Source organism: Martes martes (assembly GCF_963455335.1).
Source record: "Martes martes genome assembly, chromosome: 5".
In the NCBI taxonomy this organism is placed as follows: Eukaryota; Metazoa; Chordata; class Mammalia; order Carnivora; family Mustelidae; genus Martes; species Martes martes.
Genome location: NC_137892.1, coordinates 42,540,080 through 42,560,156, shown reverse-complemented (window position 1 = coordinate 42,560,156; position 20,077 = coordinate 42,540,080). Strand labels below are relative to the sequence as shown.

The following is a 20,077-nucleotide window of genomic DNA, read 5'->3' as shown; positions in this document are numbered from 1 at the left end:
GGTGCTGGTAACATCCAGTCTGCTCTCTGTTACATGAATGCAAATGTTTGTTTTGTTTTGGGACTCCACATACAAGTGAGGTCATGAGATAGTTGTCTTTCTGTGTCTGGCTTGTAATTATTGAATCTTAAAAATATTTATGTTAATATATAACTATATAGCTATTTAAAATGAATCATTAAAATTGTTCATTTTAATTTCCAATATGATAAACATCAATAGGTATATCCCACATAAACAAAAGCTCTTCGCAATTTTAGCAAGTGCTAAAAGTATAAATGGGTCCTGAGACAAAATAATTTAAGACCTGTAGAATTAGAGCTTTACAAAATGGGATAAAGTAGATTAAAGCCTTTGAAGCCCATTCTAAATCTGAATACAATGATGCTAAAAATCTGTAATCACCTGTTAATTTAATACAATATTGACATGAACATAAATTTAGTTAAAATTTGTTTCATCAAACATCTATTTACTGTCAGAACCATACTTAGAATTCTGTTATCTTCTTACTAGACCACTTTTATTCCTTTGCCTGATCCTATTCCCATAGTTTAGCTTATGTTTATCTCCAAACTTTGGCCAAGTGAATAAATGGACCGTGATGTATTTTAACTGGAACCTTTCATGAGTTCATTGCCTAAGATGTTTGTTGGTTGTAACTACCTTCCTTTCCTAGTGCTCTTTCACGGAATAGACAAAAAAGGTTTCTCAGCCTTCTGATACACTGCTTACCTAGACTCTTGTTTTCTTTATGTGTCTAAGGCATTCAAAGTATGTATTAGCAAAGAGAGATTCAGTTCTGGGATGTGGGTGGAAAGTAACAAAACAAGTATGAAGCCAGATGAGGATACTACCTGCTTTTGAGGTTATTCATGACGTGGAATGAGTCATAAAACAGTAAGCCATACACAACTGTACACTAACAAATAATTTCTCAAATAATGTACTTGAATATAAAAGGTACATTGAACAAATGCCACATGAGACTTACTGAAGTATAAGTCAGTAAGTATGGTATGCTATAATCATGATGATACTGTAAGCATAAACAGTAACTGGTTACTATAATGTAGGTGCCATAATATTCAAACATCACAGATGGTCAAAACTTTGGAATAATTTATGCGTTCTTTTATAATGTCCATGGTTGAGAAACTTATACCTAATATATCTTTGTCAAAAAAGAATAAAAAGTCAAGGGTAAAGGCAAACATCCTAAGGTAAAATTCATCCAGGTAAATAAAATTGCCATGGGATACCTGGAATAACACAAGACAATAGAGGGTGATCTGGAAAATAGTTTCCCATCAACCAGTAGGTACCAATCGGTGGATCTCCCAAACATAAACACTACAGATAATCTTAATAGTCCTCCCAACATTTTTGCAGTTGTTATCTAAATATTTGAAGAGAAAGGAACCTAATTATTATGATTTCTCGTTCTTAGATAGTATGTACAGATACGTCTTTCTTTGAATCCTAGAAAAGTAAAGGCCAGTATACCATTTAGATGTTTTAAATAGAATAGATTTGATCAGAATAATACAAAGCTGGCATTGTCCTATAATTTTCAGCTCACATGAAGGATGTATAGAACTTCTTTGTACTCTTCTTGTAAGTTTTCTTTATAATTTTGCAATGAGACCAAAATTTGGAAAAGTACGATCTTGTTATCACCTTTCATAAAACTCTCCAATGCTTTCCATTATACTTAGAATAAAATAGTTTTTCCCACGACCTACAAGGCCATATATATTTTAGCCCCTATCTACCTCCAACATTAGTTCATAACACTTTACCCCTTGCTAAATATGCTTTAGTCCTAAGTTTCTCCTACTTCCTTTCACATAACAAATTCTTCTCTGCCTTGTGGCCCTTGAACTTGCTATTCTATCTATAAAGCTGATATTTTCATATAATTCAATCTCAGCATAAATGTCATCTCAGGAAGGCTTTTCTGTTTGATTTAAATAATTATCATACATGCACACAAATACACATTCTGTATCACCTTGTCCTATTACCTTCCTTATATTATAAATCACAATTCACAAATACTTCCTTTACACTTTTTTATTATTATCTTCCTAAACCAGAGGAGTTTCCTATTTCCAGTTCTGGCAATAATAAGGGGTCTACATATATTTGTTGAATGAATCAATTTGAAAGAATGCCACAAAATAGTTATCATTATAATAATCATCACAGTAGCTGCCTTTCATCTTGACAGCGATATAGTAAGTCATTTATATGCATTATTGTATCCTTTCCTTACCTGCATACACATTTTTACCGTACCTTCCACTGAATCCCTACATTTCCTTTCATAGTATGATGTGCAATTTCTGCCATGACTCTCCATGAACCCTATCTTCTGTTATTTATGCCATTCTGTCATTCCCTTCTCTTGCATGTACTGGTTAGAACTAATGACTTGTCACCAACAAACAAGATATGCCAAAAGTGGTGGGGGTGGAATGATAAAAAAGGAACTTTGCTGGAGTGAAACCTGGTATATACAAACTTGACCACATTATCAAGGTTAATGATACTGGCAATACGTGACATCAGGTATCCATGAACAGATGCACAGGGAAGGGCAAATCAGTTCTGTGTTATCTTTCCCATAAGGCAAAGCTTCAGTGTAATCGTGAAAAAATATCGAGCAACCCCAAATTTAGGGACATTCAGCAAAACCCATGAGCACATGAAGGAAAGTGATCCCCAAAAGTAGGAAGCCAAAGAGAAAGGTATTTGGGTTCAACAGAAAGGCCAACCTGCTGCACCCAGAGGAGCACACTTGGCGAGAACCAGTGGAAAGGGGCCTGAGCTGCTGGAATCCATTTCCTATAAGTTCATGGCATACTAAGTGTAAGAAAATAAAAGACCTCAAGGCTATAACAAAATTTTGATGCTATGTCACTTCTGAGACTAGTCTGCAGAAGGCGATTTTGCTTGCGCTTACTCTCTGGCTCTTCTAGCTTGCTGCTCTGATGACGCAAGGTCTATGATGGGAGCCCACATGGACAGGCCCACATGACAAGGAACTGAGAGTTGCCTCTGAGCAAAAGCTAGTGAGTCACTGAGGCCGTTGGTCCAACATACCTTGAAAAAAGTGAATCCTACCAACAACCGTGATGACGAGTAGGGGATGCCACTCAACAGCTGAAAGCAGGGGATCTGGGTCACAAAGCTCCAAAGGGCAGCAGCAGCTCAGGAAGTTTTATAGCTACAGCGTTTATTTTATCCATGGCTAGCAGATGCTGGGCACTGTTTTCCGTGATACACAAAGCAAGCCAGCTCCGAATGGATAAAAATCTGTTTATTTGGGCTATGCTAAAAATATAACATCAGTGTGTAAAAATTTTAATTTGGCACCCACGGTCTTTGGGCTAATAAGCCCCAGAACTCTGTGACAAAATAAACAACTCAGGGGCCGCCATTGGTTAATTTAGTAACAGATGCACACTAAAGTTCTTCTATAATTGACTGGATAAAATGTCAACAACCTGCCTTTAAAAATTTCTAGGCAGAGATAAAATCTTAACTTTTAGTTCTTTGAGAGCTCTTAACTGCTAAAGAAATATTTGTTCCGGCATATGAGAGGCTCAAAGCTCTTTGAGAAATGTCTTGCTAGGCATTACTATAGACCCTGCCCCAGCACTCTCATGAAAAGGTGGAATTACCTCCAAGAAAAAATTTAAAAAATAATCTTTAATGTTAATAACTGCATCTTAATCTGCTACTGATCATTGTTCATAAAGAGGTATGGCTTTTTTCCATAAGATACACAGTCTTCCTTTTAATCACTAGCCAGAGAGCATAATTTGGAATTGGAAATCTTGTGTGCTAAAACTATAGACAGGATGTAACAGTCTAAGTGAATGTTAACCATGAGGTCTTCTAAATTTTCTGAACTCTATTTTTAAGCCAGAATTCTAGAAATCAGAGAAACTTTAACTTGGTATCTATATTTTTTTTAGGTTTAACTACATCATATTACAGTAACAAATTACCACTCAAATTGTGGTGGCTCAACATAGTAAAGCATTTTTGTCTAGTTTCATGACATGTTCAACAAGTATTTGAGTGTGTCTACTCTGCTATACATACACAGTCTGTGGCCCAGGGTGACTGAGGACCTACCACCTTGTAGTTGTATCGTCTGAACCACACAACCAGAAGAAAAGAATCGGAAAGAGATCCATTCCACTTCTGCTCATATTTCATTGGCCAAAATGAGTAACATCCAGCTTCAAGGAAACTGGAAAATGTGAGTGTAGAAAATAGAATATTTGATGAATATCATCTCTATGACAGTGCCATTCTTGTAAGCTTTTAAGGGCTAATATAATGGGTGTTATTCGTTTCCTAGAGCTACTTTAACAAAGTACCACAAACAAACGACTTCAAAACAACAAAAATTTGTCATTTTATAATATGAAAGTCAGAAGTCCAAAAGGGGCCTTGCTGGATTATAATCAAGGTGTTTTTGTCTCATAGTTCCCTTTTCTTCTCTCTTCAATGAAAGAAATGGGCTTTTCAGTGCTTCTCACATCACATCACTCTGACACTGACTCTCCTGCTTCCCTCTTCCACATTTCAGGATCCCTGTGATTACATGTAACCTGGAAAATCTCTCTATTTTAAGGTTACCTGATTAGAAACTTAATTCCATCTCCAACCTCCAGAGATTGGGAGATAGATGTTTTTAGAAGCCGTCATTTTGCCTACCACAATAGAACATGAAAAACATTTGTGCAGCTTTAACATACCTACCATAAAGAGAATTCTTATTATGTCATGCAATAACTTTTATATAAAATTCACATTTAAAAACTTTAAGAATAAGCCTCCTTTTATTAGATCATGGGAATGGAGTAATACAATATGTTTTCCTTTTGGTCTTAGAGACAGAGAAGAAGAAAAGTAAATTCAGTAATACATTGCCATACCCATATCAGTTTCCAGAACAAGTTAATCCTGTTTTCCTAGGTAGTCCTGTAACTTTATTTCTCCTTAAAAAAATACTGCCTGCTGCCTCCAACACTTTTAGAAGCAAAAAATATTAAAAGTCACATTAATAGGAAAAATGTCAGCTTTGATGTATTGAAAATTTTAGAATATGGATTAGAAATTGAAAGGAAAATAAATATTAAGCATTATTCTGCAGAATAAACATTTTCTTATGTCTTATTTACAAATATACAGAGACCAAGACATATATATACTTGGAAGAAAGAAAATTTAGGGACACCTGGTTGGTGCAGTGATTAAGCATCTGTCTTCAGTCCAGGTCATGATCTTAGGGTCCTAGGATCCAGCCCCAAATCAGGCTCCCTGTTCAGCCCCTCTTCCTGTTCATGCTCTCTCTTGTTCTCTCCCTCTATCTCTCTCTCTTTCTCTCAAATAAATAAGTAATATTTAAAAAAAAAAAAAAGAAAATGTAGAGGAATAAAACAGAATCCCTTCCCTTAAGGAGCATAACATTTATTTAGAATGGCAAAATCATACACATAAAAGACATAACTAGCTATACCTAGTATGATATAAGCAGAGTAGTGTCTTATAGATAAATACTGTAAGTTATACCAGAAAGAAAAGAAGGGGAAAATGAGTAATTATATGGGAAAAATCATCTGTCAGGAGTAAATTTTTTTATAACAGATTTTATTTTTTTAGGGCTGAGTTATAGGTTTATAGCAGAAATGAGAGGAGGCACAGAGATTTTCCATACAAACCCTAGCCCCTGTCCCACCCATGGATAGCCTCCTCCATTACCAACATCCTTCACCAGAGTAGTACATTTGTTACAATTGATGAAACTACACCAACAAATTATTATCACTCAAATAATTTACTTAAGGTTTACTCTTGATATACATTTCATGGGTTTGGACAATTTCCTAATGTTACGTATCTACCATTATAATATCATACAGGGTAGTTTGATTGCCTTAAGAATAATCTGTGCTCTGACTATGCACGCCTCCCTGCCCATTAACCTCTGGTAACTGTTCACCTTTTTACTGTTTCCACAGCTTTGCCTTTTCTGAAATGTCATATAGTAGGAATCATACGGTTTATAGTCTTTTCAGATTGGCTTCTTTCACTTAATATACATTTAATTTCCTCCATATCTTTTCATGGCATGAGAGCTCATTGTTTTAGCACTGAATCATATAGCATTGTCTAGATGTACCAATTTATCCATCAGCTACTGAAGGACAGCGTGTTTGCTTCCAAGTTTTAGTAATTATGAATAACCTGAGGTAAAATTCCATGTATAGGTTTTTGTGTGGATATAAAGTTTTGAATCCTTTGAGTAAATGCCAATAAGTGTGATTGCTGAGTCTCATGGTAAGAGTATGATTACTCTTCTAAGAAACTGCCAAACTATCTTGCAATGTGGCTGTCCAATTTTGAATTCCCAGCAGTCATGAATGAGAATTCCTTTTACTGCACGTTCTCACAAGGATTTGGTGTTGTCAGTACTCCAAATGTTGGCCATTCTAATATATGTATAGTGGTATTTCATTTTAATTTGCATTTTCATCATGACGAATGATGTGGAGCCTCTTTTCATATGCTTATTTGCCATCTGTATATCCTCGTCCATGAGATATCTGTTAAGGTCTTTGGCTCATTTTTTAAACCAACTTGTTTGTTCCCTATTGTTGAGTTTTAAGACTTCTTTTATGTTTTGGATATCAGTCTTTTGGCAAATATTTTCTTTCAGTCTGTGGTTCATCTTCTCGTTGTCTTTTGAAGAGCAGAAGTTTTTAATTTTAATTAAATCCAGTTTATCAATCATTTCTTTCATGGATTGTACCTTTGATATTTAATCTAAAAAGTCATCAATATGCCCAAGATTATGTAGTTTTCTCCTATGTTATCCTCTATCAGTTGTGTAGTTTTGCATTTTACATTTCGGTCTGTGATTCATTTAAAGTTAATTTTTGTGAAGGATATAAAATCTGTATCTAGATTCATTTCTTTGACAGGATGCCCAGTTGTTTCAGCACCATTAGTTGAAGAGATTATCTTTGCTCCATTATATTTGCTCCTTTGTCAAAGGTAAATTGAATATATTTATATAGATCTATTTCTGAGCTATTACATTCCATTGATCTATTTGTCTATTCTTTTACCAGTACTACATTATCTTGATTACTATAGCTTTATATTGTTTTGAAATCAGATAATTTGGTCCTCCAACATTGTTTTTCTCCTTCAATATTTTGTTGCCTCATCTGAGTCTTTTTGCTCTCCATATAAATTTTAGATTCAGTCTGTCATATCTATAAAATAGTTTGTTGGAATCATATTGAATCTAAGGATTAATTGGAAAGAACTGACATCATGATAATATTGAGTCTCCCTATTCATGAACATGGAATAGCTCTCATTTTTATTTAGTTCTTCTTTAATTTCTTTCATCATAGTTTTGCAGTTTTCCACATTATACATCTCTTGTTAGCTTTATACCATAGAATTTTTTTTTTTCTCTTGGTAATGTAAATGGTATTGTGCTTTCAATTTCCAATTCCACTTGTTCATTTTTGGTATATAGAAAAGTGACAGACTTTTGCATATTAACCGCATATTCTGTAACCTTGCTATAATTGCTTATTAGTTCAGGAGTTTGTCCTTTCTTTTGGATTGTCTACATAAATGAATATATTATCTGTGAATAAAAACAACTTTATTTCTCCCTTCCCAATCTGTATACCTTTGTATTTCCTTTTCTTGTCTTATTATATTAGCTAGAACTTCTAGTATAATGTTGAAAAGCAGTGGTGAGGCTTTCCAATTTGTGAGAAAAATATATCCCTAGTTGGCATCGTGGTTGTTATAGTCACCATTCTTAATTTAACTCTTTCATGATCACATACATCCTGTGATCTCTGCAGTGAAATTCCACTCATAGAAAATGGGCTCCAGGCTTTACTTCCAGCTAAACCAGAAGTTTTCAATTAGTTCATAGAATAGCCTACATATATTTAGTAGTTGTCCTAAATCAGGTTCCCAAATTCACTGTTCCCAAATTCTTGTTTGAGACTGATACTCCCAAGGACATCCATACCCTTTAAGAGATTACAAAATGTTTTAGAGACTGCTTAATAAACTAGTCCTTTTTCTCTCACCTATTCTTTGCCAGTTCAAACTCTCATCTATCTTTCTTGATTCAAATCCCTGGGATAAAATTAGTTTTAATTGTCTTAAATATAAAACCTAGAAGAAAACATAGGGAAAAACCTCTTTGACACTGATCTTAGCAAAGATTTTATGGATATGACATCAAAAGCATAAGCAACAAGAGTAAAATAAACAAATGTCACCACATCAAACTAAAAAGCTCTGCACAGCTAAAGAAGTAATCAAGAAAATGAAAAGCTTACCTACAAATGAACAAAAGTATTTGCAAACCATAACCTGATAAGAGAATATACAAAATACGTAAGAAACTTGGGGACCCTGGGTGGCTCAATCATTAAGCATGTTCCTTCAGCTCAGGTCATGATCACAGGGTCCTGGGATCCAGCCCTGCTGGGATCTAGGCCCGCTTAGGGGGTCCCTGCTCAGCGAGAAGCCTGCTTCTCCCTCTCCCACTACCCCTGCTTGTATTCCCTCTCTCATTGTCTCTCTGTCAAATAAATAAATAAAACCTTTTTTAAAAATATGTAAGAAACTCATACAATTTAAGAGCAAAAAACCCCAAATAATCTGATTTTAAAATGGGCAAGAGACCTAAATAGGCATTTTTCCAGAGAAGATATTTAAATAACCAAGAAGTACATGAAAAGACGCTATTACTAACTGTCAGGAAATGCAAATCAAAACCACAATGAGTTATCTCTATCTTGAACTTGTTAGAATATCTATTACAAAAGAGACAAAAGATTAAATGATGTGGAGAACCTCATACACTGTTGGTAGGAATGTAAATTGGTGCAGCTACTATGGAAAATAATACAGAGGTTCCTCAAAAAATTAAAAAAGAACTACTATATGATCTAGCAATCCCACTTCTGTGTATATATCCAAAGAAAATGAAATCACAACAGATCTTCCTCAATTTAGGGTGATATACCTCCAAATAAACCCATTATAAGTGGAAAACATCCTAAGTCAAAAGTGCATTTACTACATCTAGGTTATCAAACATCATATCTTAGTCTGGCCTACTTTAAATGTGCTTAGAACATTTATATTGGTTATATTAGAACCTCATTTGGGCAAAATTATCTAAAACAAAGTCTATTTTATAATAATGTGCTGAAAGCTCATTAAACTTTTTGAATACTGTACTGAAGTAAAAAACAGAATGGTTGGGGCGCCTGGGTGGCTCAGTGGGTTAAAGCCTCTGCCTTCGGCTCAGGTCATGATCCCAGGGTCCTGGGATCAAGCCCCACATCGGGCTCTCTGCTCAACAGGGAGCCTGCTTCCTCCTCTCTCTCCGCCTGCCTCTCTGCCTACTTGTGATCTGTCAAATAAATAAAAATATTTAAAAAAAATGCCTCTTGCAAAAACAAAAACAAAAACAAAAACAACCAGAATGGTTGTCAGTGTATGTGTTATTTAACCTCATGATTGCATGGCTTTCCAGGAGCTGCAGCTCACTGCCACAGCCCAGCAGCATAAGTGAGTATCATACCACATATCCTAGCCAGAAAAGATCAAAATCTGAAGTATATTTTTTTCTTTTTTTAATAGTTTCAAGTTTTTATTTAAATTCCAGTTAGTTAATATATGGTGTAATATTAGTATTAGGAGTAGAATTTAGTGATTCTGCACAGTGAAGGAAATAATCAGCATAACTAAAAAGCAACCTTCAGAATGGGAGAAAATATTTGCAAATGATATATCTGATAAAAATATTTGCAAATAATATATCTGATAAAGTATCCCAAATCTTTGAAGTGTGTTTTTTATTGCTTGTTTACTTTTACGCCATTGTAAGTAGAAAAATTGTTAAGTCAAACCACTGTAAGTCGGAGACTGTATATCCAAGAGATATCTGCATTTCTATGCTTATTGTATCATTATTTACAAAAGCCAAGATGTGAAAACAACGAAGTATTCACAGATGGAAAAAAAAACAAAGAAAATGTGATATATATGTAATATTATTTTATATATTTATATGTACATATATATATTAACTCAGAAATATTAATTTTTATATATAAGGGAACTTTAATTTACCCATAAAAATGAAGGAAATTCTGTCATTTGTGAAAACATGGATGAACCTTGATGGGAATATGCTAAGTGAAAAAAGTCAGAGAAAGAACAATACTGTATGATCTCACTTACATCTGGAATCTAAAACAGGAAAACTCAGAGAAGTGGAGAACAGATTCTTTACCTACTTTAAGATGATAAAATATGTTTAAGATGATAAGATATGTTTAAATATGTTTAAAAATGCATTAAGGAGGGCATGTGTTGTTATGAGCACTGGGCGTTAGATGCAACTAATGAATCATTGAAAACTACATCAAAAACTAATGATGTGGGGCGCCTGGGTGGCTCAGTGGGTTAAAGCCTCTGCCTTCAGCTCAGGTAATGATCTCAGGGTCCTGGGATCGAGCTCCGCGTCGGGCTCTCTGCTTGGCAGGGAGCCTGCTTCCCTCTCTCTCTTTCTCTGCCTGCCTCTCTGCCTGGTTGTGATCTCTCTCTCTGTGTCAAATAAATAAAATCTTTAAAAAAAAAAACCTAATATGCTGGCTAACTGAGCATAATAAAGAGAAAAGAATGCTAATCCTTTATTCACACCTCTTAATCTCCTTCCTTCTCCTTGAGCTAAACAAAAAGCTATTTTTCCTGAATAATACTGGCAATCCCTAGATCTAGACTTGATGACACAAAGCAAAATTACATATTAAAAATATGACAATAATCACTTTATATAACTCATCATCAATATATCTATCTCTGAAAAAAAATATATCTATCTCTGATAAAAAGATGAATTAACTTATAATACTTTATAGTAAGTGAAAACCAGAAACCCTTATTTTTATTATCCTTAATTGCCTTGGTTCATATTACATGACTAAATTAAACAGTAGTTTCATTTGTCAGCTCATGACACAAAAGTTCAATTTATAACTCTCGTTAGCAACATTTTGCATAAATTGAGATAAATATACCCATTATAACCTAGTTAAAAGATTATGTTTGTTCTAATACAGTCCTAAGTATTTACTACTGAAAAAAAATGACATTTTTACATATTTTAAGTTGATAAAATATGTTTTAAAGAAATGCTAACTTGCCCTTTTGTAATCTCCAGGTTAAATAAGAGTAAGGCAAATATATCTTGGTATTTTGGAGACAAACTCTCATGTAAGATTTTTTTTTTCTTTTTTTTTTTTTTGTCAATAGTGAAGTAGTTTTAGAGTCAATAGTGAAGTAGTTTTAGAGTCAGAAGTGTCACAGTTTTTATTATTTTTAAGATTCTCCTGAAATCACTTAACAAGGAGACTTTTCTTTTGTAACATTTCTTTGTGAAGTCCATGACCAGTCAAAAATTTCCCACCACCTTCGTGGTTTCCTAAGTGTCACACATAACCATTTAAACAGATTAATGCCATTTAAAATCTTTCTTCCTCGTCAAACAACAACATTGAAATTTAAAAAGTCATGGAGGAAATTTAAAAAAAAGAAAACAAACCCATGGGATTAGTGCATTTTTGTTCTAAAGATAATAAAGTCATTGCAGTGTTGTTGTTTGAATTTTAATGTTGTAATGGGAAAGAATAGCTCCCTGGATGGATGAGACCGAAAAACTTTCATTCAAGAAGTGAGAAGACTTATCTATTTGGAATTTTCATAAGACTCCTGAAATAAATCTAATCAAGAACAAAGATGTACATATATAAGGTGTATTATATTCCTAGAGCTGTCATAACAAAGTACCACAAACTGGGTAGCTAAAACAACATAATTTGATTTTCTCACAGCTCTAGAGGCTAGAAGTTCAAAATCAAGGTATTGACAATGTCATGCTACCTTTGAACGCTCTAGGGAAGAAGTTTTCCTGTCTTCTTCCTATCTATGCTTCTTGGTGTTCCTTGGCTTTTGGGTGTATCACTCCAATCTCTGCCTTATTCTTCATGTAGTGTTCTCCCCGTGTGTTCCGTGTCCAAATCTCCCTCTTCTTAGATGGATTCCAGTCATTGGAGTAGGGTCCACCTTAATCCAGTTCAACTTCATCTTAACTTGATTCCATCTTCAAAGATCCTGTCTTCCAATGTGCCTACCTGGCTCAGTTGGAAGAGCATGTGACTTTTGATCACAGGGTCATGAGTTTGAGCCCCATGTTGGGTATAGAGATTACTTAAAATAAATGAAACTTAAAAAAAAAAAAGAATTAATAGATCATGTTTCCCAAGAAGTTCACACTTACAGGTACTAAAAGTTAGGGCCCCAAAATATTTTTTATGGGGACATAGTTTAACCTACAATTGAACAAACTTTGTTGAAATAGGCTTTTAAATAGCAAATGAGGGAGGTTTGAGCAAGCTGGGATGTGGCTTTGAAAAGAAGTCCTTAAGATCTTACTTGTGAATTCTCAAAGTCCCACAGAAGATTTTATACTCGTATTCAGCAATCTATCTTCTGATAATCTCAATAAAAAACAAATACTTTGGTGCCAATGACATTAAAGATAAAGTCACCAGCCATTTATTCATCCAACTAAAATTTTTTGAACATTACATAAAAAAGGAGAACAGAGTAATGAGCAACATAATACTTCCTTTCATAGTCTCCTTATCTAGAAAAGAGCGAGGCAAGTAAACAATTACAACTCATTACATAACATGATCAGACTGACATTTTAAAGATTCTTTTCACAACAGAGAAAGGAGTGGGTTGGAAGAAGAAAAAAGCCAAGAGTACAGTCATAGAGGTATCATGCTGTTTATGTAACAGAACATAGGTTGCAAAGGTTAGATCATGAGGAAATGATTATAAGGAGAGGAGACACATTCAGAAGATTATGTGGACTCAAGTTCCAGCCACCAAACCTAAAGAATTACCTGCAGTTGCACCCATCCCTTCCTTTGTGATCTATTGCAAAGGATGAAGTCCTCTCTCCTTATTAAAGCTAATCCTTCTCCCTGTGCAATCTACACATTCAAGGCAATCCCTATCAAAATTCCAATGGCATTTTTCATAGAGGTAGAAAAAACAATCTTAAAATTTTTATGGAACCACAAAAGACCCCAAATAACCAAAGGAATCTAGGAAATGAGAAACAAAGCTGCAAGTATCACAATTCCAGACTTCAAGTTTCATTATAAAACTGTAGTAATCAAAATGTATACTACTCAATAGTACAAAATATAAAATGTAGAAACAAACCCATAATCATATGGTCAATTGATCTTCAGTGTGGAAGGCAAGTATGAGCAATGGTAAAAAGATAGTCTCTCCAACAAATGGTGTTGGGAAACTGGACAGCTACATGCAAAAGAAAGAAAATGGACCACTTTCCACACACACAAAAAAACTCAAAATGGATTAAGGACTTAAATGTGAGACTTGAAACCATAAAAATCCAAGAAGAGAGCACAGACAGTAATTTCTCTGACATCGGACATAGTAACATTTTTCTAGGTATGTCTCCTGAGGCAAGGAAAGCAAAAGCAAAATTAAATTACTGGAACTTCATCAAAAGAGAAAACTTCTGCTCAGCAAAGGAAACAGTCAACAAAATTAAAAGACAACCTCCTGAATAAGAGAAGATATTTGCAAATGACATCTCTAAAGGGTTAGCATCCAAAATATATAAGGAATTTACACAACTCAACACCAAATAATAATAATAATAATAATAATCCAATTTAGAAATAGGCAGAAGGCATGAACAGACATTTCTCCAAAGAAGATATACAAATGGCCAACAGACACATGAAAAGATGCTTAACATAACCCATCAACAGGGAGATGCAAATCAAAACCACAATGAGATACCACCTCACACCCATCAGAATTGCTGAAATCAAAAACTCAAAAAACAACAGGTGCTACCGAGGATGTAGAGAAAAGGGAACTCTTTTGCATGGTTGGTGGGAATGAGAACTGGTACAACCACTGTGGAAAGCAGTATGGAGCCTTCTCAAAAAATTAAACATAGAAATACCCTATGATCCAGATTACTGGGTATTTAACAAAAAAATACAAGAACACTAATTTGATGAGATATAGGCATCCCCATGTTTACTGCAGAATTATTTACAATAGCCAAATTATGGAGCAGCCCTAGTGTCCATCAATAGATGAATGGAGGGGTGCCTGGGTGGCTCAGTGGGTTGAGCCTCTGCTTCAGCTCAGGTCATGATTTCAGGGTCCTGGGATTGAGCCCTGCATCAGGCTCTCTGCTCAGTGGGGAGCCTCCTTCCCCCTCTCTCTCTGCCTGCCTCTCTGCCTGCTTATTATCTCAGTCTGTCAGGTAAATAAATAAGATCTTTAAAAAAAATAGATTAATGGATAAAGAGGACGTGGTATATAGCTATGCAATGGAATATTACTCAGCCATAAAAAAGAATGAAATCTTGTCATTCACAACAGAATGGAGGACCTAGAGAGTATAATGCTAAGCAAAATAAGTCAGAGAAAGACAAATACTATATTATTTCACTCATATGTGTATTTAAGAAACAAAATAAATGAGGGATACCTAGGTGGCTCAGTCAGTTAAGCATCTGCCTTCAGCTCAGGATGTGATCCTGGTGTCCTGGGATCCAGCCCCACACTGGGCTCCCTACTCAGTGGAGAGTCTGCTTTTCCCTCTCCTTCTACCCCTCTCACTCTCCTGCCCTGCTCGCATGCTCTCTCTCTCTCTTAAAATAAATAAAATCTTAAAAAAAAAAAAAAACAAAAAAAGAAAGAAACAAATGAACAAAGGAAAAGAAAATGGAGAGAAACCAAAAAACAGACTTTTAACTATAGAAAAGAAACAGATGGTTACCAGAGGAGAAGTGGGTTGGGGGATGGGTGAAATAAGTGAAGAGGATTAAAAGTACACTTATCTTGATGAGCACTGAGTAATAATTGGAACTGTTGAATCACTGTTGTATGCTTGGAACTAACATAACATTGCAATGGACTCTGAAAAAATAAATAAAACTTAAAGATATTAGAAATTGGGGCACCTGGGTGGCTCAGTGGGTTAAAGCCTCTGCGTTTGGCTCAGGTCATGATCCTAGGGTCCTGGGATCGAGCACTACATCGGGCTCTCTGCTCAGCGGGGAGCCTGTTTCCCCCTCTCTCTCTGCCTACTTGTGATCTCTGTCTGTCAAGTAAATAAATAAAATCTTTTTAAAAAAGCTAAAAATATTAGAAATGGATCTTAATGAAATGAAGATGAGTTATTTACCTCATTAAAAAGTTCAAAGTAATGGTCATAAAGATGCACCCTGAGGTCAAGAGAACAATCCATATATTTTGGTGCTGCTATAAATACAAACACATAAACTAATGGAACATAATGAAGTGCTCAGAAATAAACCTATGCATATATGATCAATTAATATTTGACAAAGGATTCAAGAATACTCAATGGAGAAATGAGAGTCTTCAAAAAATGGTGCTGAGAAAATTAGATATTCACATGTAAAAGAATGAAACTAGATCCCTACTTTATACCACTTACAAAAATTAACTTAGAATAAGTTAAAGACTTGAATGTAAATCCAGAAACCATAAAACACGTAGAAGAAAACATTAAAAAGAAGTACTTTGGGATGGGTCTTGGCAATGATTTTATTGAATATGTAACCTAGAGCATAAGCAACAAAATCAAAAATAAGTAAGTGGGATTACATCAAATTAAAAACCTTTTGCACAGCAAAAGAAATGATCAATGGAATGAAAAGATGATTTACCATTTGGAAAGATATTTGCAAATTGTATACGTGACAAGGCATTAATATTCAAAATATAAAAAGAACTCATACAACTCAATAGCCAAACAAACAATCCAATTAAAAAATGGGCAGAGTATCTGAATAGACATTTTTTCCGAAGAAGATATACTGATGGCAAACAGGTACATGAAAACATGCTCAATATCATTAACCATCAGGGAAGTGCAAACCAAAACCACACTGGGGTATCATCGCATGCTTGTTAGAATGGCTATCACCAAAAGACAAGAGGGTAACAAATGCTGATGAGGATGTAGGGAAGAGAAACCCTTGTTCACTGTTGGTACATTTATAAACTGGTACAGCAACTATGGAAAATAGTATGAAGGTTGTTCAAAACTTAAAATAGAACTATTATATGGTCCACAATTCCACTCCTAGAAACATATATCCAAAATAAATAAATACACTGTCCAAGATATATCTGCATTCCCATGTTCACAGCATTATTACTTATAATAGTCAAGACATGAAACAACCCAAGCACTCATCAATGATAAAGAAGTTGTGGTATGTGTATATACAACAGAATATTATTCAGCCATAAAAAAGAAATCCTTTCATTTGTGATAGCATGGATAGACCTATAGAGCATTATGTTAAGTGAAATAAGTAAGACAGAGAAAGACAAATGCTTTTTTTAAAATTTCTTTTCAGTGTTCCAGAATTCATTGTTTATGCACCACACCCAGTGCCCCATGCAATACATGCCCTCCATAATACCCGCCACCAGGCTCACCCAACCTCCCACTCCCCTCCCCGCCAAAACCCTCAGATTCTCAGAGTCCACAGTCATCTCCCCCTCCATTTTCCCCCAATTCCCTTCTCCTCTCCATCTCCCCATGTCCTCCATGTTATTTCTTATGCTCCACAAATAAGTGAAACCATATGATAATTGACTCTCTCCACTTGACTTATTTCACTCAGCATAATCTCTTCCAGTCTCGTCCATGTTGATACAAAAGTTGGGTATTCATCCTTTCTGATGGAGGCATAATACTCCATAGTGTATATGGACCACATCTTCCTTATCCATTCATCTGTTGAAGGGCATCTTGGTTCTTTCCACAGTTTGGTGACTGTGGCCATTGCTGCTATGAACATTGGGGTACATATGGCCCTTCTTTTCATTACATCTGTATCTTTGGGGTAAATACCCAGTAGGGCAATTGCAGGGTCATAGGGAAGCTCTATTTTTAATTTCTTAAGGAATCTCCACACTGTTTTTCAAAGTGGCTGCACTAACTTGCATTCCTGCCAACAGTGTAAGAGGGTTCCCCTTTCTCCACATCCTCTCCAACACACGTCGTTTCCTGTCTTGTTACTTTTGGCCATTCTGACTGGTGTAATGTGGAATCTCAATGTGGTTTTGATTTGAATCTCCTTGATGGCTAGTGATGATGAACATTTTTTCATGTGTCTGTTAGCCATTTGTACGTCTTCATTGGAGAAGTGTCTGTTCATGTCTTCTGCCCATTTTTTGACAAATGCTTTTTAAAAAAGATTTTATTTATTCATATTAGAGAGAGGGCAGAAGGAGAGGGAGAGCGAGGGAGAAAGAATCTCAAGCTGATTCCACACTGAGCACAGAGCCTGATGTGGAGCTTGATCCCACAACCATGAAATCATGATCTGAGCTGAAACCAAGAGTCAGCCACTCAACCAACTGAGCTACCCAGGAGCCCCTGAGAAAGACAAATTCTTTATGATCTCACTTATATGTGGGATATAAAACAAACAAACATACAAACAAACAAAACATATAAGGAGAGATTAGATTTGTGCTTACCAGAAGCACAGGTTTGGGTGAGGGAGTGGAATCTGACAAAGGTGGGTCAAATATGCAAACTTCCAGTTGTAAGATAAATAAGTACTGGAGATAAAATGTGCAACATGATGACAGCAGGTAACACTGCTTACAGAGTATTTGAAAGTTAAGAGGGAGATACTAAGAGTTCTCATCATGAGCCAAAAAACACTGGTTTCCTTTCTTTCTTTTTTGTATTTATATGAGATGATGGATGTTACCTAACTTACTTTGATAATCATTTCACAACATATGTAAACCAAGTCATTATGCTGTATAGCTTTTTTAAAAGATTTTATTTATTATTTATTTGACAGAGAGAGATCACGTGTAGGCAGAGAGGCAGGCAGGGAGCCCAATGCAGGGGCTCATCCCAGGACCCTGAGATCATGACCTGAGTAGAGGCTTCACCCGATGAGCGACCCAGGCGCCCCATGCTGTATACCTTAAACTTTTATAGTGTTGTAATGAATTATATACTATATACACAATTATATATTAACAAAGCTTGGGGAAAATGAGAATAAACTCTTAGTGCTGAGAAGGGAAATATGACACTAATACATCAAAACTTGATATTTTTCTAGACTACATATGGAAAATTTAATGCCACATGTTAAAACAGGAAATCTTTAATCGAATATTAATAAGAATTAATTTTCCAATATTAATAAGAATTAATTTTCAAAAAGACTGAGGAACTAGGATTTTCATGGTAATTATCCTAAGATTTTGGAGAACACGCAATTCGAAACTCTCAATGCTAAAAATATAAACATTTCTGCTATAATAACGTGTGCATTCCTTTAAAACATCCCCTTGGGCAAAATCAAACACCAGAAATAACTAGGCTTCTGGAGAAAACAATGTAGAGGTAAACTACTGCAACTTTTAACCGAGTTCCAACAAAAACAACCACAATCTTAGTACATTTTAGTATAGCTAAATCCAGGTTCGGTTTTCATCCAGTACAGTACCAGCTAGGTTTTCACCCAGTTCCAGAGTTATCTTTCATATGTTTAAACCCTGGGGCTCACCTTCTTCCACTGAGATACAGCTCCTTGAGGACACCTATTCCCAACAGAAGTGAGTCTTACCAGAAATAAAAATATTTAGGGACGCCTGGGTGTCTCAATCGGTCAAGCGACTGCCTTCGCTCGGGTCATGATCCTGGAGTCCTGGAATGGAATCCCGCATCGGGCTCCCTGCTCGGCAGGGAGTCTGCTTCTCCCTCTGACCCTCCCACTTCTCATGCTCTCTCTCTTTCTCTCTCTCTCATTCTCTCTCTCTCAAATAAATAAATAAAATCTTAAAAAAAAACCATAAATAAAAATATTTAGAAATATCTTTGCAGCTTCTTCACCTGCACTTGCAGCTTCACCGGATACGGTAACATTGTAAAAAGCATAATGATTCTCCAAAGCATCAAACTATTCAAAACTGATTCCAGAGGAAGGTACTACTGTAGGATTTTTAGCCGTTTTTTCTTAAGATTTCATTTATTGTTGAGGTCTTGTGTAACAGCAAGAAAGATTCCCCTGGTTGTTTCAAAAGCTGCTAACTTGTTGTTAACCAATGAAACTTCTGGGTTATACTTCTATCATTTTCCTCTTTAGCCATCTACTACACACTAATTTGTGACAGAAACAAATGGTCTTTGGTATCAAAGCTATCATCAAATTTAAAAGTCTTAACACTACTCCCCAAATTACTGTAATTTTGTTTTACATTTGGTTTTTTTTGAAAACAGGACAGATCTATAGATAATATATACCCATCCACACACATAGGGAATAAGCACCTTCAAAATGGATGAAGCGTTATTGTTTTACCTTTATTTCCTGGTTGTATAAATTTTCAGATAGTATCTTTAAACAGAAAAATATTAAGGAAATGAATAACCTAAAACTATCAAAACTTTAATTTTCCTAGAAAAACCTATGTTATACACTGATGTCTAAAATCCCATGCACTTTGGTTTTTTTTTTATTATTTTTATTAACATATAATGTATTATTTGTCCCAGGGGTACAGGTCTATGAATCATCAGGCTTACAAATTTCATAGCACTCACCACAGCACATACCCTCCCCAATGTCCATAACCCAACCACCCTATCCCAACCCTCCCACCCCCCCCCCCAAACAGCCCTCAGTTTGTTTGTGAGATTGAGAATCTCTTATGGTTTGTCTCCCTCCCGATCCCATCTTGTTTCATTTGTTCCTGCCCTACCCCCGACAACCCCCCACCCTGCCTCTCAATTCTCATGCACTTTAAAAACATGAGACATGTTTCCTAAGAAGGTATTATTTTATGAAAATAC

The 20,077-nt window shown here is 35.5% G+C and overlaps 1 protein-coding gene across 1 annotated transcript in view; it reads right to left on the bottom strand.

Annotated features, from left to right (window-relative positions):
- Window positions 1-3,188: 3,188 nt before the first annotated feature.
- Window positions 3,189-20,077, bottom strand: part of SLCO6A1 (solute carrier organic anion transporter family member 6A1) — a gene marked incomplete at both ends in the record, with an annotated part of 107,124 nt that continues 90,235 nt past the window's right edge. Inside the window, one exon of the mRNA XM_080804322.1 lies at window positions 3,189-3,339. Within this exon, the coding sequence (XP_080660448.1) occupies window positions 3,189-3,339 (151 nt within the window). The remainder of the gene's footprint in view (window positions 3,340-20,077) is intronic.